At 37.4% G+C, this 24,271-nt stretch overlaps 1 protein-coding gene across 1 annotated transcript in view; it reads right to left on the minus strand.

Moving 5' to 3' along the window:
• Positions 1 to 24,271, minus strand: part of chd8 (chromodomain helicase DNA binding protein 8) — a 127,770-nt gene that overhangs the window by 32,130 nt on the left and 71,369 nt on the right. Inside the window, 2 exon segments of the mRNA XM_034184112.1 lie at positions 2,061 to 2,351; positions 2,474 to 2,644. Coding sequence (XP_034040003.1) covers positions 2,061 to 2,351; positions 2,474 to 2,644 — 462 coding nt within the window.

Raw genomic sequence — 24,271 nt, forward strand, 5'->3', positions numbered from 1 at the left:
CCCAAGTATGAAAGCGCCTGTGCACACTGACTGCCTATAATGGAGAAATAGAAAGCAACAGAGCTGTATGCAGCAGCTCTGCTTAAGCCTCAGATTTACACTTTCAAAATCTTTGCATTAAGTTTTGGGCTCTTGTGTATTACAGCAGTTGCATTGTTAAATGTGATCTGCATATGCAAAAGGTGTAACAGTTGGCAGGTCTCGAGTGGTGCTTCAAATAGAAACAAGGTTTCATAGAGATCGTTCCCACATATTTACAAGGATTAAGGAGAAAAAAAAAAAAAGAGAGAAAAAAAAAGAAAGAAAATCGGACTAAAATTTTCTTCACGGTCAAATCATATGCTGTTCACCAGCTACCATTTTATAAAAAACATTTTGCGATCACGTCCTGGCGTTTTAGGTAAAATGAGGTGGAGACAGCTAAGAAAATAGCAAACTGTTGTCCTGAACAAGATTATATTTTATTCACTAACCATTGCTGCTCTTTCAAATGCAGCCACCATATAGAAAGACTTTAACTTACACATTATTTAAATACTTCAGGATAAACACATTTTAAGGGGACAGCTTTTCTAGTTTTTACGTAATTCAATACCAATTACAATTTCAGGCCTATAGTCAGGATGTGACATTTTGGGATAGCCATTTTTGGTGAATGTGGACTTCACTTAGCAGGGAAGCCGGTCAAGGCCCCTAGAATTTATTTATTTATTTATGTCCAGGGTTGCAATCTGGAGGGTTTTTTGAAGACAGTTTTCTTACCCCAATCCCCCCCAATTTAGTTGTACTGCTTAATGTGTGTTGTATTTGTATTTTATTTTGCATATTTTCACCACATTTTCTTTGCCTTTAACCAAAATTTATATCACAACTGACGTTTGTTTGACAAGATTACTAACCACAGCAACTAATCATTTTCCTATTTTTGGCTTCTCTCATCCTAACTGACCTGATTTTAAAGCTAGAACCTCAGACAGACCTAGTAGTGCCGGAGCTTAAACATTACATTAAAAAAAAAAAAAAAGATAGTTTCACATCCCATTTTAGTTATGCATAAAAGCTGAATTAACTACATTTATTTTTATCATGTCTTATTAATTCAACTTAGTCCAGAACTTTGGTAGAACTAAGGCCCAGAGTAATTCTGATTTAAATATTTTAGTTGTTAAAATATTATTATTATTAGTAGTGGTAGTACGAAAAATGGTTTCAGAAGTGAAACTTTAATCAAGGGATGTTATGGAGGACATTCGCCACAATAACACTGTCTGGATTCGCATCTGGTTTGCAGCCTAAGCAGCAACAACCAAGAATTTGTGTATTTATGTGGAGAGCGTAAACTGATTGAGAGATGAGAAGAATTTTACAACGTGTCATCCTCAGAGATTTTAGGCGTTTTTTTTTGGGGGGGGGGGGCTTAGTGTTTGTTGTTAATACATTACAGGTCACGTTTTTAGTTTAACCACAGTGAGGACACACACAGAGACACTTAGAGCAAACAATGAAAGAAGAGAAAAGTTTTAAAATATGTTTGTACAAGTGCACTCTGCTCACTGTGTTGGTCGTCACCGCGCTGTGACACACACACACACACACACACACACACACACACACACACACACACACACACACACACACACACACACACACACACACACACACACACACACACACACACACACACACACACACACACACACACACACACACACACACACACACACACACTAGCTGCCAGGAGGAGGAAAAACAAAACAAAAAAACAAAAACAGAGATGTTATTCTAAACATTTTGATTTGATTTTTTTAACATTTTGAAAAACATTTTGGTAAATTTTATATCTTGCGTCCACCCTTGATTTTTCGTCAAGACTATGTCAGCACAAAACCTGCATTTTGGCAGCCCAATTGATGGCCACCCATCGTAATGATGGAGAACTTTCGTCCCTGTACATTTAGACCTTCGAGAATGGAACAGAACAAAAACTGATAATGAAAACTAGATAAAAATAGGATGAAAAGCTAAATTAGGTCAGAGATCATTTTATTCACTGGGTTTACCTTTCGGTTCATGGAGTCGATGTCAATGTCAGCTTTCTTGGCCCACTTCTGCCAAAACTCTGGGTCATCAAGGGCAATGTCAGTGCGATTCTCTGAGGCTACAAAGCTGGCTTTGGAGAATGTAGAGCCCTTTCCCTCGCTCTCAATGGTGATAGTAGTGGCCCTACGCTGCAGGATCTGGTCAATGTCCTCCTCACAGAAGCGACTGCCCTCATCATTTTCATCCATGATGGCAGCATAGGCTCCTTTCCTCAGGAGGTCCTCAATCTCCTTCTTGGAAAACTGCTGGATCTGTTAAGAGTGACAGAAAAACAATGTTGCAATGAGATTCAAGAAAGCTGTTTGGGGTGGAATAAAAAAAGAGACTGGCCAAACTAAAATCTACTCTGGGAGTGACTAGTATTTTTTCTTACTCCATTGACATTGCTCTCCTTGTTGCCACTCATGCTCTGCAGGACGGCACGGTCCAGGCCAAGCTTGAGACTTGCTTTGTCAAGCATTTCTCTTTCATAGGAATTCCTGGTAATCAGACGGTACACCTTGACTGCTTTAGACTGACCAATACGGTGGCACCGTGCTTGGGCCTGGAAAAAGAGGATGTTGGATTGGTGCAGTTAGCATTGTCAAGAGACTTACTCCAAAGCATGAGCCAATTCTTAAAAATGAAAAACTGAAAAATTCTTAAAAGAGGAGAAACTGTAGAGGAAGTGGAGGGACACTTTGAGGAGCCCATGAATGGATGAGGTGATTGTGTCCGAGGATGAGGTGATTGTGTCAGGACTGAACATTAAACAGCGATCATATGCCAGGGCTGCTGCTCTCAGCAGTGGTACCAGCATGGATAAAGACACTCCGGGAGAAATTCACTCCCTGGAGCAACAGATCATTAACTTTTTTTCATCTCAGGACATCCACATCAACAACAATGATATTGCAGGCTGTCCTTCAATTACAAAAAAAGATAAAAAAGTCTAAACCACTTATTATTATCCGGTTTGCAAACAGGAAACTTCAGAATGAATAGTTAAGGCAAACAAAAAAGCTAATAGGAACTGAGGTGTACGTAAACGAACATTTGACAAAGAAGAATGCAGATATTGTGAGGCAAGCCAGAGCTCTAAAAAAAAAAAACAAAAAACAAGCAACTTGGACCAGGAACTGTGACGTATGGATTAAATTAAATGGATCTCTGGAGATAGCAAAAATTATAATAATAAGAGAGCTCTAAGATCTGGAAAAATTTAAGTGATTGCTTCCTAAGGAGAACAATGCTTATTATTGGTTCTTTTTCGTTTACTTGTGATTTATTTTGTGGTTGATTTGTTTGTTTTCTTTCACTATGGGAAAAATTTTTGCAAAAACTTATATCACAAATATATTCACATCTAGCAGCTAGACATTGTTTAGCTGCATTTTTGGTTTGTGGATTACAATTTTTTTTTTTTTTTTATGACAACTGATTCTTATCAATTTACTCCACTTAAAATTTTTTTGATTACACTGAACATAGATTTCATAATATTGAATATAATATAGATGCAGATTGTTTTTTCTTAAAAATATTACTTATCATTGCAATTATTTTTCTGAGGAACAAATTAGCAAATTTACTGTGTTAAATGGAACATTCTCCATCATACATTTTAACAGCAGAAGTCTTTCCATGAACTTGTCAAAAATTCAGGATTGTTTAAATAGTGCAAATAAACATTTTTCAGTTATCGCAATTTCTGAGACGTGGTTGATAGAGGAGCATATGGACATTGTCCAGTTTGAGGGTTATGATTTCTTTCCGATAAATAGGATGAACAAACGGAGTGGTGGTGTTACACTTTGTTAATTCTGCTTATCACTGTGAAATCATTCAAAACGTATTTTTCTTTGGAAAATGTCATGGAATGTGACACTTTGGAAATTACAATGCGAAAAATCAAAAATATAATTGTAAGTTGTGTTTACAGAGCACCAGGATCAAACATAAAAACTTCTGTGGGAAAGTTGATTGAGATGTACAACACTATTAAAAATAATAAGTCTGTATTTGTTTGTGGAGACTTCAACATAGACTTCTTAAAGCCTCATGGTCAAATACATAACTGAATTTATAAATTCAGTGTTTTGTTTGGGGATGTATCCAGTAATTACTCATCCAACTAGGATAACTGCAAATACAGCGACACTTATTGAAAATATACTTACAAATGTTACCGTGGGGAATTTAGAGGGGGAATTACTTAATAGTGATATCAGAAATCATTTGCTGTTTTTTTTTTTTTTGTTTGTTTTAAATTCTTTAGTTGACAAAATTGACCATACTGAAAGTATAAATTTCAAAAGGAAAATAACAGAGGAAACTTTGGAAAATCTTAGAATGGACTTAAGGGATCAAAACTGGAGTGACATTTACACTGAGGACATTGATCAATCTTATGAGTCATTAATTTCCATTATCTCCAATTTATATGATAAACATTGCCCTTTGGTGTCAAATGTTGGAAATAAGCAAAATGTTAACAAACCTTGGACTACTAAGGGACTGCAAAATGCACAGAAAAATAAAAAATTTCTGTACAAGCAATTCTTAAAACCAAGAACATTTGATGCTGAGAAAGATGTAAGATATATAAAAATAAGCTAACTAACATTATACAATCTTGTAAAAGGCAGTATTATAGTCATTTATTGGAAAAAATAAAAACATTAAGGGTACTTGCTAGATTTTAAATTAAGTCATAAATAAGAGAAAAGGTGTTAAAGAATATCCTGCCCTTTGTTACACAAGCACTGGTACAGTTGTTAAGGAAAATAAAGCTATAGGAGGTCATTTTAATGATTACTTTGTAAATGTGTGTAAAAATTTAGATGATTCGATTGTATCTTCTGGACTGCGTTCTTTGGATTATTGTAAAACAATTAATAAAATTCAGGATTCAATGTTCATTAAAGAAACTGATGACTATGACATAACTGACATTGTAAACTCAAGGGGAAAAAAAAACAACTGATAGTGATAATTTTGATATGTCTTTGATTAAAAATATTATCGATTGTAAAGTGATACCATTGTTTAAATCTGGAAACAAACATGTCTTCTCAAATTATGGACCAATCTCACTCCTGCCACAATTTTCCCAAATTTAGGAAAAGGTATTTTTAAAGAGGTTATATGAGTTCATAACTAAACATCACAATCTTAGCGAACAGCAATATGGTTTTAGAAAGAATTGCACTACTTCACTGGCTGTAATTGATTTTGTTGAACAGATTACAAATGCAATTGAAAATAAGCAATATTCTGTTGGGGTTTCTTTTCATTTTCAGAAGGCATTTGATACTATAGACCATACTGTGCTATTGGACAAACTGCAGAGGTATGGTATCAGGGAACTGGCATATGATTGGATAGTTAGCTATTTATACAATAGATACCAGTGTGTATATATTGGTGGGACAAATTCTGAACTCATGAAAATTACTTGTGGGGTGCCCCAGTGTTCAGTTCTGAGGCCGTTGTTGTTTCTTCTGTATATTAATGACATATGTTTGGTTTCCAGGTCCATCATTTGTATTTTGTTTGCTGATGATACGACTGTGTTTTGTAGTGGGGATCACTTGGGACAGACCTTGGACATGATGGAGAAAGAGCTACAGAAGTTTAAACAGTGGTTTGATTCAAACAAATTATCGCTCCACTGTGGTAAGACAAAGTGTATTATATCTGGAAACAAGTCCAGGAGTTCCTGCAGAAACAGTAACTGATATAAAATTTCTTGGTGGTGTTATTGATGATAAACTGAGCTGGAAAATGCATATTAATTTTGTTAAATCCAAAATGTCAAAAGCCATTGCAATTCTGCATAAAGCACAAGATTTAATTTCCCAACACTCATTAACGATTTTATATCATTCATTGCTCATTCCATACATGACCTACTGTATTAAGGTATAGGGAAATACATATAAAACTAATACTAATCCAATATTTTTGTTGCAAAAGAAAGCTGTAAGAATTATTTGTAACAAATCATATTGCGAGCCAATTAATCCATTGTTTGCCTGTTACATATTCTAAAATTCTGGGACTTGGTTGATTACATTACAATACAAATTATGTATAAAGTTAAAAATGAACTGCTGCCACATGTCCAGGATCTGTTTAAACTGAGGGACTCCATTTATAATTTGAGAGGAATGGACTCCAGTTATAATTTGAGAGGAATTTAATTTTTTGAGAAATCAAGGATCCGAACTGCAAAAAGTCAGTGTGTATCTGTCAAAGGTGTTAACATCTGCAGCAAGTGTCCTGACAATATTAAAGTAGTTGGTACGTTAGTAGGCTTTAAAAGACATTACAAGAATAACAAAATTGCATGCTATAGTTGAAGACTTAGGCCTACTGATTTGTTATTACTTTCGGGTTTGATTTCTTATTTTTTAGTATAAGGGGTGGGTATTTATAAGCTTTGCTTCTGCCCTCACCCTTTCGGCCACGCAGTACCTTTGTAAAGTTGCTTTGTTATGAGTTTTTTTGTTGTTGAATTGTATGCTGAATAAACTCATTCATTCAAGAAAACTATAGGCCTGCAAAATCAAAGAAAAAAGGCCTATGCCCTGCCATATTGTTTGCGTGCATTACAGTGCATCTGGAAAGTATTTACAGTGCTTCACTTTTACAAGAACTCAACCCTTCTATTTTCTGTTAATTACATATTCTTTAATGTTAATTTACCGTCTTAATGTGTTTATAAATTGTTTAGCTTCTTGTTATGATATACACTCTTATTATTATTTTATTATTACTTCTATTTTGTCATTTGATTTTTTAAATGGACCCCAATGGAAATAAACGTTTTTACTTTCTTGTGTCATCCATGTATTTGTAACGTATTTACAATTATATTATATACTGAAAGTGAACTTACTAAATAAAATCACTTATGTACGCATACACTGACGCTTTAAATATAAAGATTTAATGCCACCCGCTGGAATGGCATGTAAGTCCAGAATGCAATTAGCAACATCCATGTTCAGTGTTGATAGCTACAACCCCTGGCAAAAATTATGGAATCACCGGCCTCGGAGGATGCTCATTCAGTTGTTTAATTTTGTAGAAAAAAAAGCAGATCACAGACATGACACAAAACTAAAGTCATTTCAAATGACAACTTTCTGGCTTTAAGAAACACTATAAGAAATCAGGAAAGAAAAAAATTGTGGCAGTCAGTAACAGTTACTTTTTTAGACCAAGCAGAGGGAAAAAAAAAAATATGGAATCACTCAATTCTGAGGAAAAACAAAAGAACGCTCCAACACATCACTAGTATTTTGTTGCACCACTTCTGGCTTTTATAACAGCTTGCAGTCTCTGAGGCATGGACTTCAATGAGTGACAAACAGTACTCTTCATCAATCTGGCTCCAACTTTCTCTGATTACTGTTGTCAGATCAACTTTGCAGGTTGGAGCCTTGTCATGGACCATTTTCTTCAACTTCCAAAGATTTTCAATTGGATTAAGATCCGGACTATTTGCAGGCCATGACATTGACCCGATGTGTCTTTTTGCAAGGAATGTTTTCACAGTTTTTGCTCTATGGCAAGATGTATTATCATCTTGAAAAATGATTTCATCATCCCCAAACATCCTTTCAATTGATGGGATAAGTGTTTAAAATATCAACGAAAACTTGTGCATTTATTGATGATGTAATGACAGCCATCTCCCCAGTGCCTTTACCTGACATGCAGCCCCATATCATCAATGACTGTGGAAATTTACATGTTCTCTTCAGGCAGTCATCTTTATAAATCTCATTGGAACGGCACCAAGCAAAAGTTCCAGCATCATCACCTTGCCCAATGCAGATTCGAGATTCATCACTGAATATGACTTTCATCCAGTCATCCACAGTCCACGATTGCTTTTCCTTAGACCATTGTAACCTTGTTTTTTTCTGTTTAGGTGTTAATGATGGCTTTCGTTTAGCTTTTCTGTATGTAAATCCCATTTCCTTTAGGCGGTTTCTTACAGTTCGGTCACAGACGTTGACTCCAGTTTCCTCCCATTCGTTCCTCATTTGTTTTGTTGTGCATTTTCGATTTTTGAGACATATTGCTTTAAGTTTTCTGTCTTGACACTTTGATGTCTTCCTTGGTCTACCTGTATGTTGCCTTTAACAACCTTCCCATGTGTTTGTATTTGGTCCAGAGTTTAGACACAGCTGACTGTAAACAACTAACATCTTTTGCAACATTGCGTGATGATTTACCCTCTTAAGAGTTTGATAATCCTCTCCTTTGTTTCAATTGACACCTCTCGTGTTGGAGCCATGATTCATGTCAGTCCACTTGGTGCAACAACAGTGCAAGGTGTGATCACACTCCTTTTTAGATGCAGACTAACAAGCAGATCTGATTTGATGCAGGTGTTAGTTTTGGGAATGGAAATTTACAGGGTTATTCCATAATTTATTCCTCAGAATTGAGTGAGTCCATATTTTTTTCCCCTCTGCTTAGTCTAAAAAAGTAACCGTTACTGACTGCCACAATTTTTTTTTCCTGATTTCTTTAGCCAGAAAGTTGCCATTTGAAATGACTTTAGTTTTGTGTCATGTATGTGATCTGCTTTCTTTTCTACAAAATTAAACAACTGAATGAACATCCTCCGAGGCCACTGATTCTATAATTATTGCCAGGGGTTGTATCTGAAATCACCCAGTTTTGAAAAAAATTCTCAGGTCACCCCTCAGCTTTCTTTTGTCAATTTTATAATCACATTCCAAAGTGAGGGTGAAATGCCAAATATTAGGTCTGTATCTTGAAAATGTTTGAAGCTGCAGCCTTTGGAAATATTTGCGAATTTTTCATATATCATCAAAACGGTGTTTTCTACCAACTTTGAACGTTAACAATCACCTTCGAAATTGTACATGTCGTTCGTATCTTTGATTAGTTCAAAATCAAAGAACTATACCAGCTTGGCTATAGAACTTTTTGTATGATGGTTTGTGATATAACGGAACATATCTAATTTGGGTTTTCTGGCATTTTGAGGCCTTTGTGGAAGCCAGATGACACTAGATACAGCAAAGCTGCCAACATTTCTAAACTCTACACTAAAGGTTAGCCTGGCATGAGCAGTTTCAAAGCTGTGAGGCATATAGGGAGCTACCTCACTTTTTGAACAAAATTAGAGCAGCTTTAAGGGCCCCTTCACACATAGTACGAATGTGGTCGAACTGTGCATGAAGCAGGAATCGTATGCAATACGTGTAAAACTGGAGCTGCCTAGCGCCTCGTACACCTGTTGCTACAACTATTTGCACACACCAGTGGCTGAAAGCAGAGTGTGCCCTGTGAGAGCCCATTTGATCCAGATGTCCACCTAATTCCATGTGACACACGAACATCTAACACCGCTTGCCTGGCACTTGTGGCCAGGAAAATGTGTGGCCATTCGTGCTGTCAGCATGACAACACTCAGCAGACAATCACTTTCGAGATGGTGGTGAAATTTGTCTAAGAGCCCCCACGACTGTGAAGTTGCCAAGTATGTATGTGGAGTGCCAGAGTGTTGGCTCCCCCAACAACATGTGTGCACGTGTTTCGTGCGCTCCCCCTCCCCCCCAACACGTGCATGTGTGTGGTTCCCATGCTCCCCACAGGCGAGGCGCCTCTCATCTGACCAAGAGTGACACCTTGGTCTGTGCGCTGAACGGAAAGGGGGCATCGCTGGCTGCCAACAGCTGTCGAGATATCTCTGGTCCTGGACGTCACAGCTACAGAACACGTACCATGTTTTGTTGTGTGTGCTTGCTGTCCTCGTGGAAATCCATAAAAACATATGTCGCTTTTGCGACGGGCTGGAGAACGGGACCGTCAGTTCATGTGGACACGCAACAGGCGATCTGAATGTCACGTCTGTCTGACAGGACATGCGTGTTGGGCCAGGATCGGCGCAGGACTATATGACAAGCCAACAGTGCAACAAATGCGCCACTTTCAGTCACGTATCAGCAGAAATACGCCGTAACAAACGCCATTTGGTCCGTTACCACACAGTCGCATGCATGACACCGTCGCCGGGGGTTCGTTCACGTTTGCTCATCAGCTCGATGTTTTCATGGTGTACTCATATGAGCTGTTCCGCTCTGATTTGTACTTAATCGTATTATGTGTGAAGGGGCCCTAAGTTTTAACCCCAGTACAAACTGAAAGTGACCTTTGTAATAGCTTTTGCCTGATTTACTCCATAACATTCACTCATAGCCAATCTATACCTTTTCGGAATCTTTACAATCAGACAAATAATGTGATATATTTTTCAATATGACTGGAGCATTTTTTTAATTTTCATTTTGAAAAATGGCTGCCATGAGTAACAATGAAAATTCACGATGGCTCAATATTGACTTTTATTTTAAATATCTTTGGCTACATCTGTGCCAAATTTGGTGCTTTTATCACAAAATGTACAATGTTTTTACTGTGTTGTCCCACTAATAAACATCTGTCTGTATTTATACAGTGTCAAGTCATTTGTATGAAGTTGCCTATGTTGTCTTTGCTTCTCAAACCTCTGGAAAGTGAATTTTTAGACAGAACAGTACAATACTGTACCTGCAGGTCATTTTGAGGGTTCCAGTCAGAGTCAAATATAACACAGGTGTCAGCAGCAGTCAGGTTAATACCGAGGCCACCTGCACGTGTGCACAGCAGGAAGACAAAACGATCAGAATCAGGCTTGCTGAAGCGATCAATGGCGGCCTGTCGCAGATTTCCTCGTACTCTGCCATCAATCCGTTCGTAAAGGTATCTAAAAAAAAAAAAAAAGGGGGGGGGGGGGCAATAAGAAGAAAAAAGACCAATAACTCACTATCAAATCTCTGTATTTCTACCTAGGTATCCACAGGATGACATTAATACCTCTTGTTGATGAGGTAGTCCTCTAAGATGTCTAAGCAGCGCACCATCTGGGAAAAGATGAGCACTTTGTGGCCACCAGCCTTAAGGCGTGGCAACAGTTTGTCCAGTAGCACCAGTTTACCAGCCGATCTAATTAGAGCCTGCAAATGGAAGTCAGGGGCCACAGGGTCATACACCTCCCGCAACTCCGCTACTATCTTCTCTTCTGCACCTGGATAAAAGTTAGAAAAAGAAAAGAGTTTATAATTCATTATGGTTTTCAAAACCTATCAAATATATACGCACAAAAGCTTTAATTTCCTTGAATTTTGTTCCCAAACTCTGAAGTACTCGTCAGCAAGCACTTTTCATTTACCAAGATAATCATTCTCGTGGCTGGTATGGCATGTCAAGACGCAGGTCCAACAGCCCTAGTGTGTTGCCCGTGGGGATCCATGGTCTCTAGATTGGGTAGTGTTTATAAAATAGGTAGCTGACATTTTTCAAGGGTGGTAATAAATTGTGCAAAGTTTTTGCAAGTTAGAATGGTGTCCATGTCCAGAGTGTTTTTAGAACCTGTGACCTCACCAGTTTTTAGAAGAATGCAACCCTTTTATTCCCCCTTTTAATTACATAATTTTTTTTTAATTGTTAATTTAAAATATACAGTCTTAATGTACTTATAAGTTATTTAGGTTCTTGTTATCATATACACACTTATTATTATTATTATTATTAGTAAGGATTAAACAACGAGAAGCCATGCATTATACGGTTTGAAAGCATGACGCAGAATCTAAAACACCACGACGTGAAGCAGAGTGGTGTTACTCCGCAAAGTGCATTCAAACCGTATAATGCACGGCTTCTCGTTGTTTAATCCGCTTATACCATGGTCCCACACAGTGAGCTAACACAAGTTAACAGAAATTGATCAAAATTTGTGAATATTTGGGACTATTTTATAACAGTCTCAAGATATTTTGTCTCTGATGCGCTTACCGAGTCTGTGGGATCGGTAAGCGCAGCAGCTGGCCACTCACACCGCCCCACTCTCGCTGTGTGAAGCTGCGGCCAACTCTGGCAACAGGTCCAGAAACTACGCTCGCTGTTTTCATGAGGAGCGCACCGGCAGCCCGCAAGGATAGAACCATTCTCTTCTTCTTTCCTGTCTTCAATCTTGTACAGTTCGTCCAATGTTAAATCTTTACGCCGTTGCTTTTGCTGTTCTTCTCGTTTGCTCTCCTCCTCTTTCCATTCCTCAAACGTTTTATTTTGGCCAAAATATTAAAATTCACTTGGAAATCCGTGTTTTATCGCATTTGTCATTCACCTGTCAAAACACAGCTGATCTGCGCCAACTGATTTGCGCGTTGATTTGGTGACGACCAGAGCAGAGTGATTATAACAGGGACTTAACTTGCCGAACTACGTGTGCGTATACACAAAAATAATGCACGCCAGTTAGACACTGCCATGGTATAATAATTATTATTTTACTTTTATTTTGTCATTTGCCTTTTTAAATGGACCACAATGGAAATAAGTGTTTTCATTTTGTCATGTCATCCATATATTTTTTCCAAGAACAGAATAGAGCCTTTATTGTCATTGTACATATACATACAACCCAATTCCAATGAAGTTGGAAGGTTGTGTAAAATGTAAATAAAAACAGAATACAATGATTTGAAAATCCTCTTCAACCTATATTCGACTGAATACACCACAAAGAAGAGATATTTAATGTTCAAACTGATTAACTTTGTTTTTGTGCAAATATTTGCTCATTTTGAAATGGATGTCTGCAACATTTCAAAAAAGCTGGGACAGTTGATTGCTCAAAGTACACCTGTATGGAACATTCCACAGGTGAACAGGTTAACTGGAAACAGGTGAGTATTGGGTATAAAAGGAGCATCCCCAAAAGGCTCAGCCGTTCACAAGCAAAGATGGGGTGAGGATCACCACTTTGTGAACAACTGTGTGGAAAGGAAAAAAAAAAAAAAAAAAAAAAACTCAACAGTTTAAGAACAATGTTTCTCAACGTTCAATTGCAAGGAATTTAAGGATTCCATCATCTACAGTCCATAATATAATCAGAAGATTCAGAGAATCTGGAGAACTTTCTACATGTAAGCGGCAAGGCTGAAAACCAGCAATGAATGCCCGTGACCTTCGATCCCTCAGGCGGCACGGCATTAAAAACCAATTGTGTAAAGGATCTTACCGCGTGGGCTCAGGAACACTTCAGAAAACCACTGTCAGTTAACACAGTTCGTCGCGACATCTACAAGTGCAAAGCCATACATCAACAACATCCAGAAACGCCACCCGCCTTCTCTGGGTCCAAGCTCATTTGAAATGGACAGATGCAAAGTGGAAAAGTGTGCTGTGGCCTGATGAGTCCACATTTCAAATTGTTTTGTAAATCATGGACGTCGTGTCCTCTGGACAAAAAAGGAAAAAGACTATCCAGATTGTTACCAGCACAAAGTTCAAAAGCCAGTCACACGTCAGCTCTGCAGATCAGGCAGATGCTGTTTTCCTGTAACCACGTCCCAACAGAGAGGCCTTGGAAGACGTGGTCACACATGAGCAGGCGGATGTCCTCACCAACTATGTAATCCATCAGATAGATGGAACAGCTCGTGTTTGTGGTGTTACGCAACTCATGGTTGGCCACAGGTTCTTCAGCTGGCCCTGCCTCCTGCTGAACCTGTTCTTTATTATATTATTTACTTGCACTGAGCTTACTAAATAAAATCCGGATGCACTCATGCTTGTAATAGAAAGATGATTTACTTCACCCTGCTGGAATGGTGCGAGTCCAGAATGTAATTAGCAACATCCCTAGTTTCTCCAAAAATGTTAGCCCTATCAATGTTACATTTTTGCAGCAATTCATCCTTGAGCCAAAATACATAAGCATAACAAAGGGCAAATGTCAGGTCTCCACAGTTTGTCCATGATCAAAGTTATACAGCACGCATGGAGGAGCTTTTTGTCTTTCCGCATTTTGCCGCAAGCAGGTGTTTCTATTTTAGACATGCACAACACAGACAGTGGTGGAAGACAAATGCAATACACTTTTCACTCATGATACCAGCAACATGACACTTAACTAAACCACGAACTACAAAACACATTTCAATAATGCTAACAACACTGTAAATGAACATGAACCCACAATCACAGCATTTACCACATTTGCATTACCACTCTTAGCTTCATAGTGGAATAGAGCAAAGAAGGATATGCTTCACAAAACAGATCAAATTTAGGTTTGCATCTCAGATGTACCTTCTGGCAATTGTAGCTAAACTTTCAGGTCTTCTTTTTAAGAAAATCTTCCTCTATACCACTTCATCATGAAGATGGATAACTGGTGTTACAAAATGCAAAATTAGCATTGTGCACAATTTTCTCCCAATCACAGCCATGAATTGCAGGTCATTTGAGCGTCTTTCAGACTGTGGTGTAAAGTTGTTCATATTTGTGGAGTTTTTCTGCCAAACATTCCTCTATTGATCCATGATGTGAATGTAATCAGCATGCACACTGCAAAAAACTTATATGACAGGACTAAACTATCATTGAAGAGTAAGGAGTGAAACCAGGAAAGTGACCAGTCACAGCCTTTTGTGTTCTCCGGTCATTTAGCAGGTGCGGCAGAGGGCTCTGATCTAAAGGGCTTGTCTTTTGTTCTCCACACCCAGGAATGTGTGTGAGAAACTTAAATATTACAGCACAGGCAGCAAGCAGTATTTTGTAATAATCACCAGCCTTGAATTACAGCCTGCCACATGGAGCTAGGTCTAAGCACGGTTTTTAAAATCAAGGAACTAGAGTCCTACTTCCCTCGAATTGGCGAGAGTCAGTGCTGAACTTCATTTTGTACCTCTGTTACTGGGCACATCCAGACTGCTCTGTCTGTACATTGTGAGGGGTTTTTAATGGAAATGCATTGCATTCGGACAGACAATTTTAGTCCAATGTGAGCAAAATCCATTATACAAAATCCAGTATATATAGTGTTTATTACATGGAAAATCATATAAAAACATTGGGACTTTTGCTTTTGTCTGGTAAGTGCAAGTATCCGGTTTATAAGATAATGGTTTTGGAGAGCCTTACTGTATACCATTAATCAGATTTATTTCATTCTTGTGCAAGTTTCTGCATTCGAAGGAACTAATTTCTGAGACAGACAGAGAGAGAGAGAGAGACAGAGACAATTTCTTTTTGCTCCACTTCAAATGAAATCCAACTTATGAACTGAAATCATCCCATCCAGGGTTTTCTGATTATCAGATTATTGAAGTGCATGTAAACGCAGGAGATCTGATTATCAGTTATCTAATTTCAAACAGTTATCTGATTATTGTGGATATGTAAATAGGGCTGTCACGATTAGGAATTTATGGAGACGATTAATTTTCAGGCAAATAATTGCGATTGACGAATATACGTATTGTCTATTTTTTTCCCCCTTATTCTACAATCATAGTATAATTACACAACTCTGGAAGAATGTTTGGCTTCTGTGAGTGGAGAAACTGGGAATAGTGCAACATTGTTTTTTATCTTCATTTTACATACAGTCCCAACTTTTTCTGGTTTGTGGTTGTTTCTGTTGCATTTTTTTTTTTTTTTTTTTTTATATTTATTTCATTAATTTAAAAGAAAAACAGAAAAGCAAAAAACAAAAGCACCACAATACCAGAATGAAAAGGAGCAGAAAGAAGAACAAGTCTTATGATTTCTGCCCCTTTTAACAATACAATCTTTCAATATACAGCATCATAGTCAACATTATTTAACAGATTGCATTTCTTTAACTTGTCACATACCACTGACCCATTTCATAATTATGACCATTAATTAATAGATTACATCACTGACAGGTTACATTTAAACTTAAGACACTCCAAACATTAACAGTTTACTTTTTTTTTTTTGACTTTCTTGCAGCCCACTGACTTACTTCATAGTTTCATACTTACTTAATACATCTAATTTAATATGTTTTTTAAATAATTTAAGCGACCTTAATTCTTTAATTTCTTTATTAAGATTGTTCCATAATTTGACACCATTTACTGCAATACTCCTTTCCTTTACTTTGGTTCTAAATCTTGGTTTTTTAAAGACTTCTATTCCTTTCAATTTATAACTACTTACTCTTTTTTCAAACATATTTGAATGTTTGTTGGTAAAGTATTTTTATTAACTTGGTACATCGTTTGTAATATTTTCAAATCAACTTCATGAAATTTAAGTACCCTATACTTAATAAACAATGGATTAGATGAATCTCTAAAACCACTGTTACTAATCACTTTTAAAGCTCTTTTCTGCAAAATAAATAAAGGTTGTATATGTTGATCCCCAGATTTCTACACAGTAAGTTAAATATGGGACAATCAATGAATTGTACAATGTTAATAAACCATAACTATTTAATGAATATTTACTTTATGCAAAACAGCAATGGCTTTCGCTATTTTTCCTTTTATGTAATTTATGTGTGACTTCCATGTAAGATCTTCATCAATCATGACTCCTAAAAATTTCATTTCTTTTACCCTTTGTATATCCATTCCATCTATTTGTAATGACACATTATTTTCTTTCGCTCTATCATTAAACAATATGAAATTTGTCTTATTAATATTTAGTGACAATCTGTTTATATCAAACCAATGTTTAACTTTTTCCAACTCTGTATTTATCACTTGTGCTACTTCCTGTATATCTGATCCAGAGTAAAACAGCGTTGTATCATCAGCAAATAAAATGCTGCCAAGCACATTGGATACATTCACAAAATCATTGATATACAAAATAAACAGTTTGGGTCCAAGTACCGATCCTTGTGGTACTCCATAAATAATGTTACACAATTCTGATTTGGTATTATTTATCTGAACAAACTGTTTTCTATTTTCTAAGTAGCTTTTTACCCACTGATGTGCAACACCTCTTATTCCATATTGTTGTAACTTGTGGAGCAATCTTGAGTGGTCTATAACATCAAAAGCCTTTTTCAGGTCAATAAAAATACTTACAAAATAATCCTTATTATCTATTGTTGTTGATATTTCTCTATTAGTTCCATAATTGCCATAGCTGTCGAATGTTTTGCTCTGAATCCATACTGAGCATTATTTAAAATATGATGTTTCTCAATAAATTTATCCAATCTTGTTACAAAAACTTTTCCATAATTTTAGAAAACTGTGGAAGCAATGATACTGGCCTGTAATTAGAAAAATTATGTTTGTCTCCATTTTTATAATGGGACTACCTTAGCAATTTTCATTTCATCTGGAAAAACCCCAGTTGACAGAGACAGATTACAAACATAAGTAAATGGTTCAATAACAATTTCTATTATACTTTTTACAGTCATCATGTCTAAATCTTCATGGTCAGTTGATCTTTTGCTTACACAGTTTTTTACAATATTTCTTATTTCATCTTTTTCCACATTGTCCAGGAAAATACTATTGACCGTATTTACCAATGTACATAATTGATCTTCTATTATTGGTTTATTTCCCACCAGACTTGACCCTACATTTGAAAAATAATCATTAAACCCATTTGCAACTTCTTTTATATCATATATCTCTTTATTTTCCTTAAAGTAATTTGGAATAGTTTCTTTCGTTCCATCACTATCAATCACACTTTTTATAATTCCCCATGTTACCCTCATATTATCTTTACTCTTATTTAGTTTTTCACTGTAATAATCTTTTTTTTTGTTTCCTAATTATTGTTAATAGTTTATTTTTATATTTTTGTATTTATGTTCTGATTCCTTTGTTTGCAATTTTAAAAAGCACCTGTATAAATAGTTTTTCTTTGCACAAGCATTTTTATTCCTAAATTTTTTATTTTTTATTTCTAAATTTGGCTCTCCATCCATCACGTATTGTACTTAAACACTACATTAAGCTCAAGATTGAAGAAATAAATACCTTTGGAAAATAACAGCTGTTAAAGTTCAGAGTTCTCACCTGCTTTTTGTGATCTGTGCATCTGAACATCACCACGGCTTCTCCACGTCAGGGTTTTTTTTTTTTTTTTTTTTTGCTCAGTTCATTCATATTCTCATTTTTTAAATATGTTTTTAAAAGATATATGACCGTTTATTTCATCTCATGATCTCATAAATTCAGTATATGACGTGCACATGGTGTGAACAGGACGGTAACGGCAGAATCACACCGAGAGAGAAAGTTCAGAGAGAAGTAAAGGCAGCTCCATGGTTTGGTTATGGTTTTTTTTTTAACATGGGGTTAAAATCCTCTCTGCTCCGCGCTCGGTGTGCACTGATGGTTCTCAGGAGACTGTAACGTGTCGTGCCTCCATTCAGGAATCTTCCTCACCCACCCCCTCCCTCCCTCGCAGTCTGCAGCCTGTTGACTCCGCGCGCGCACACAGACACACAGACAGCTCCTTCACTAAACTCAGCATTTCAGACGGCTTTAAAGAAGACGGCCACTGTTTTAATCGGCCCTCTTATCCAAACGGCAAGAAGGATCGCTCCTCAGCTTCCATGTTATTGTCCTGCCTTAAGATGAGAGCGAAAGAGTGAGCAAGGGTGCAGCACAATGACGTCAGATTCTGAGTCGTTTTATGCTTTGTGGATAAAATAAATAATTCACAGTAATCGCGAATATGAAAAATAATGGCAATTGGCAAATATTGTAATAACTGTGACAGCCCTATATGTAAACATCATCACCCTTTATCATTTGTCGCAGTGCCGGTGTCACATCAGCACCAGTCCATGATCTGGCTCCCCAAAAACTGTGTACAAGTACATGGACCATTCTGAGGACAGAGTGCATGTCTGCATTTCCAAAATGCCACAAGAAACCACCAAAAAAAATAAATTAAAGCACCTAATTTACTCATATTTGGAGTCAGTCTGGGCAAATCATTGCATCCTTGAAATGTATTGGAATGTCATGTGATTAAGCAAAGCTAAAGTTTTACATGTTTGTATAGCTTAAAAAAAAAAAAAATACTATAACATAGCTGTAAGCTCATTTATTTGTGTTACAGTTCATCTTGTCTGTATTTATAGTTTTATTATTTATGCATATCATTAACACCTCAAATCTGCAGGGGTACCAGTGCCTCTACGCGACAATGTCTCTATATTGCATTTGGTGGAGGCATTACAAACTCTGCCTAGGGTGCCAAATTGGTTAGGGTCAGCAATGAATTCCATTGTCTTGTCATGAGGCATATCACATTTGGAAATATACAATGGTCAGACACAGTAATGGAATGGTGGCAATGATCTGGAAATCTGTTACAGATTGAATTGCCACTTACACCTTTAAAATATTTCTGTACTACATGAACAACAAAGCAAACTTTTATCTTATGTGAAATAAATGTTAATTTTTTCATCTCAATACAGCGATACATTAAAAATAAAAATCACTAAACGACACTGAGGCACATAAAGCTCAAACCCCTAGCCAAAATTTAAATATTGTGGTAAAAGGCATACTACAAATTTGCTTTCCTTTATTAGAAAAATGGCCAGTCAAAAATCAGTATGTCACAGTGGAAGAAGCTATATTTAGTCACCTTTTCAGGGGTCAACTACAGAGCGTGATCAAGAGGGTCACTAGGTTTAATCCTTAAGTGTGGTTGAGTGCTCAAGTGTCACCTAAACTGCTCAGTTACAGGTACATTACCCCTTTCTACTTATGACTCCATATAAATGTAGGATTGAGATGTAAAGAAAGAAGTGAAAATTGATTTAATTTTTCAGCTAGATAATAAAGGCCAGTTATCTTAAATCAATTTCCATACTCGTGTATTTTATATATATATATATATATATATATATATATATATATTATATATATATATATATATATATTATATATATATATATATATATATATAATATATATATATATATATATATATATATATATATTATATATTAGACTTCAACACGGAGGCGCTTTTGCTCCACCATCAGCTTCGTGCCCAAGCCTTCGGCATGAATTTCGCTGCTCTCTTTTCATGGCAAAATCTTCTGTCACAGTGGAAAGTGCTGAAAAGGTGCTGATGTCCACCTCTTCCGCAATTTCTCGGATAGTCACACGACGGTCCCACATCACCACAGCATTCACTTTGGAAATGATCTGGTCATTTCAGCATGTTGATGGCCGACCGGAGCGTGGCTCGCTCTCCATCATTGTGCGACTGTCTTTAAACCGGTTGTACCGCATCCGAATGGTTTCCACCTGGCTGTCGCCCAGTTTCTGGCAAAATTTGATGCAGTTGCGCTGCTCCAGTCGTTCAGCCATTTCCTTGCAAAGAAAAAACGACGAGAGACTACACCCATCCTCACACAAAGGCTGCTTACAAGCAAATGACGCAATCGACAGGCATGAAAAAATTCACACATGCGCACAAAGGTTCAAGGTTGGCTCTTGCAAACACACGTGATTCAAATCCATCAGGTTTTTGAAAAAAAAAAAAAGGTTGGATACTTTTCTAACAGACCTCATATCCTTTCTTTCCTGTCTTTTTTTGGGGGGGGGGGGGGGGGGTGCTGTCTCACTTTACTTTTTATGGTAAATTTGCATTTACCATAAAAAAGAAAGTAATTCAGTAGAATTTTTGTCTATAAAAAAGAAGCTGTTAAAATACATAATATTTCTACCACCATTCCCGTTTTGGTGCACGTATATTTTTAGTTCACCCATGTTTTCCCCCCATGGCAAATGTTCTCGTGTCTACAACTGTTTAGACAAGTATGACTACAAGTGAATAGCGCTGGTTTAATCAACATAGTTCACGGCAATTTCAAGAAACAAGTAAAATAGTTTTGCACAATATGACTCCTTTACGTTCAAAGACAAAGATGACAGACAATTCTGAGGGACATACCATTGATGAGGTAGGGGTGGTTGCAGCACTTGCGCAGTTCCATCATAGTGTTGAGCAGGTTGGGGACATTGCTGTTGCTGTTTGCCCCCAAACTGAGGAAGCTGAAGTTCCTCTCCAGGATGGCCCGGTAGTATTTTTTCTGGACATCTGTCAGCTCGACCTGGGGAAAGTACAATCTGATTTCAACTGCTTTTTAGAAACTTTTGCTATGCATGCAACATTTGAAGATTGACTGCATCTCTGATAATGGTCTGAATTTTCTGACATACCATGTACATAGGGGTTGTAACGATTCATGTACTGCATCGATGTATTGATTTTATTCCTACAATCCAACACAGATCTGTGCTCGACAAGTTGGCCTTCCGGACAACATACGTCGATCTAATATTTTAAAAGATAATAAATTGATTGTATTGATACTAGGAAATAACGCATTGGATTTAAGCACAGCAGATTTTATACAGATGTGTTTTGTTAGCGCCTTTAATGATAAAGACGTTAAACTTACTTGATTCAGTCTGCCTGCTTGTGACATCATCGTCTACACGCCAGCAGACAACAAACGTAGCATGGCGGGTGGCAGTGTAGAAACCGGCAAGCAAAAAATTATTAAGCCATTATTGCGGTCCAGTGTGTGGAAACACTTTGGCTTTTGCAAAGACGAAGAAGTTCTGAATAAGTCGCTTGCTGTTTGCAGAATATTTAAAAGGTCAAGTAAAATACCACGCCAACATGACAAATCTTTCCAACCACCTACTAAGGTCTCATGGCATTTCACACAATGCTGGATGAGTAGCAATAACGACGGATGACTGGACGTCATGCTCAAATTGATCCGGTGTAGAAAATGAATTAAAAAATAAAAAATGAATGAATAGTTTAAATGAAGCCCATAACGCGCCGATATTCTTCAGGCTTCATGAAGCTGCGTGAACCTGCATGGAGTGGAAAATCTCCAACAAGAATCCTGCCATCATAAGATATAACACCAGGAACATGATTGCAGGAGGTGCAGAAGCCCAGTTCAGTCCACAGATTACCCGCTTCGCACAACTATTCCGGTATTTATTTCAGTCACACTAGTTGAATGTTTAGCTAAAATTTACTGAATTGATTTCAAGTCACTGAATCATTTCAGATCGTATCATTCTAAATGAACCAGCATCGTCCTTGAATTGCACTGGCAACCATGAATCGTGATAAGAATGGAATCGTTGTTCAAATGAGTCACTGCACCCGTTCATATACACTTTAAAACTGTTCAATTAATAAGGATAATTTGTGTATCCAGTCTTCTGTACACCAGTTTAACTTCTAAGTTTCTGGACACTTGCAGGCTCTGCACCAACCTCAATGATGGTTTCCTGCTTAGGAGCCAGATTCTTCTCAACATCTTCTTTCAGTCGTCGTAACATCATAGGTTTCAAGATGGCCTGCAGTTTCTGAACCTGAAAGACCAAAACAGGATATGAGGAAAACATCTCAATGTTACCATTTACATTTGTGGGTCAAAGGAAGAAGCATTCAATTGTGACTTGAAAAAAAAAGAAAAAAAAATACAAGGATTAACAGCTGTGTATAAAAATCTGCCTATAAGAACATCTGGCACCTGTTCCTCTGTTTTGAGGTCTCCAAAATCTCTGAGGAACTCTATTCAGAGGGGAACTGTGCAGGCTCAAGAAATGAAGAAGACTAAAGAGTTCCTCCACAGTGTTCTGGAGTGGAGTGCCTGTCAGCAACACTTTGTGTTCCTGGGAACAACACAAAGGAAATGAAGAATTAAGGGAATTGCAGGGGAGGAACCAATTGGGATGCAATTAGCAAAATGGGAAAAACAGAATCAATCAATCAATCAATCAATCAATTTTATTTATATAGCGCCAAATCACAACAAACAGTTGCCCCAAGCGCTTTATATTGTAAGGCAAGGCCATACAATAATTATGTAAAAAACTCCAATGGTCAAAACGACCCCCTGTGAGCAAGCACTTGGCGACAGTGGGAAGGAAAAACTCCCTTTTAACAGGAAGAAACCTCCAGCAGAACCAGGCTCAGGGAGGGGCAGTCTTCTGCTGGGACTGGTTGGGGCTGAGGGAGAGAACCAGGAAAAGACATGCTGTGGAGGGGAGCAGAGATCAATCACTAATGATTAAATGCAAAGTGGTGCATACAGAGCAAAAGAGAAAGAAACACTCAGTGCATCATGGGAACCCCCAGCAGTCTAAGTCTATAGCAGCATAACTACGGGATGGTTCAGGGTCACCTGATCCAGCCCTAACTATAAGCTTTAGCAAAAAGGAAAGTTTTAAGCCTAATCTTAAAAGTAGAGAGGGTGTCTGTCTCCCTGATCCGAATTGGGAGCTGGTTCCACAGGAGAGGAGCCTGAAAGCTGAAGGCTCTGCCTCCCATTCTACTCTTACAAACCCTAGGAACTACAAGTAAGCCTGCAGTCGAGAGCGAAGCGCTCTATTGGGGTGATATGGTACTATGAGGTCCCTAAGATAAGATGGGACCTGATTATTCAAAACCTTATAAGTAAGAAGAAGAATTTTAAATTCTATTCTAGAATTAACAGGAAGCCAATGAAGAGAGGCCAATATGGGTGAAATATGCTCTTCCTTCTAGTCCCCGTCAGTACTCTAGCTGCAGCATTTTGAATTAACTGAAGGCTTTTCAGGGAACCTTTAGGACAACCTGATAATAATGAATTACAATGTCCAGCCTAGAGGAAATAAATGCATGAATAGTTTTTCAGCATCACTCTGAGACAAGACCTTTTAATTTTAGAGATATTGCGTAAATGAAAAAAGCAGTCTTACATATTTGTTTAATATGCGCTTTGAATGACATATCTGATCAAAAATGACTCCAAGATTTCTCACAGTATTACTAGAGGTCAGGGTAATGCCATCCAGAGTAAGGATCTGGTTAGACACCATGTTTCTAAGATTTGTGGGGCCAAGTACAATAACTTCAGTTTATCTGAGTTTAAAAGCAGGAAATTAGAGGTCATCCATGTCCTTATGTCTGTAAGACAATCCTGCAGTTTAGTAATTGGTGTGTGTCCTCTGGCTTCATGGATAGATAAAGCTGGGTATCATCTGCGTAACAATGAAAATTTAAGCAATACCGTCTAAAATACTGCCTAAGGGAAGCATGTATAAAGTGAATAAAATTGGTCCTAGCACAGAACCTTGTGGAACTCCATAATTAACCTTAGTCTGTGAAGAAGATTCCCCATTTACATGAACAAATTGTAATCTATTAGATAAATATGATTCAAACCACCGCAGCGCAGTGCCTTTAATAACTATGGCATGCTCTAATCTCTGTAATACAATTTATGGTCAACAGTATCAAAAGC

Source organism: Thalassophryne amazonica, chromosome 12 (assembly GCF_902500255.1).
Source record: "Thalassophryne amazonica chromosome 12, fThaAma1.1, whole genome shotgun sequence".
Lineage (NCBI taxonomy): Eukaryota > Metazoa > Chordata > Actinopteri > Batrachoidiformes > Batrachoididae > Thalassophryne > Thalassophryne amazonica.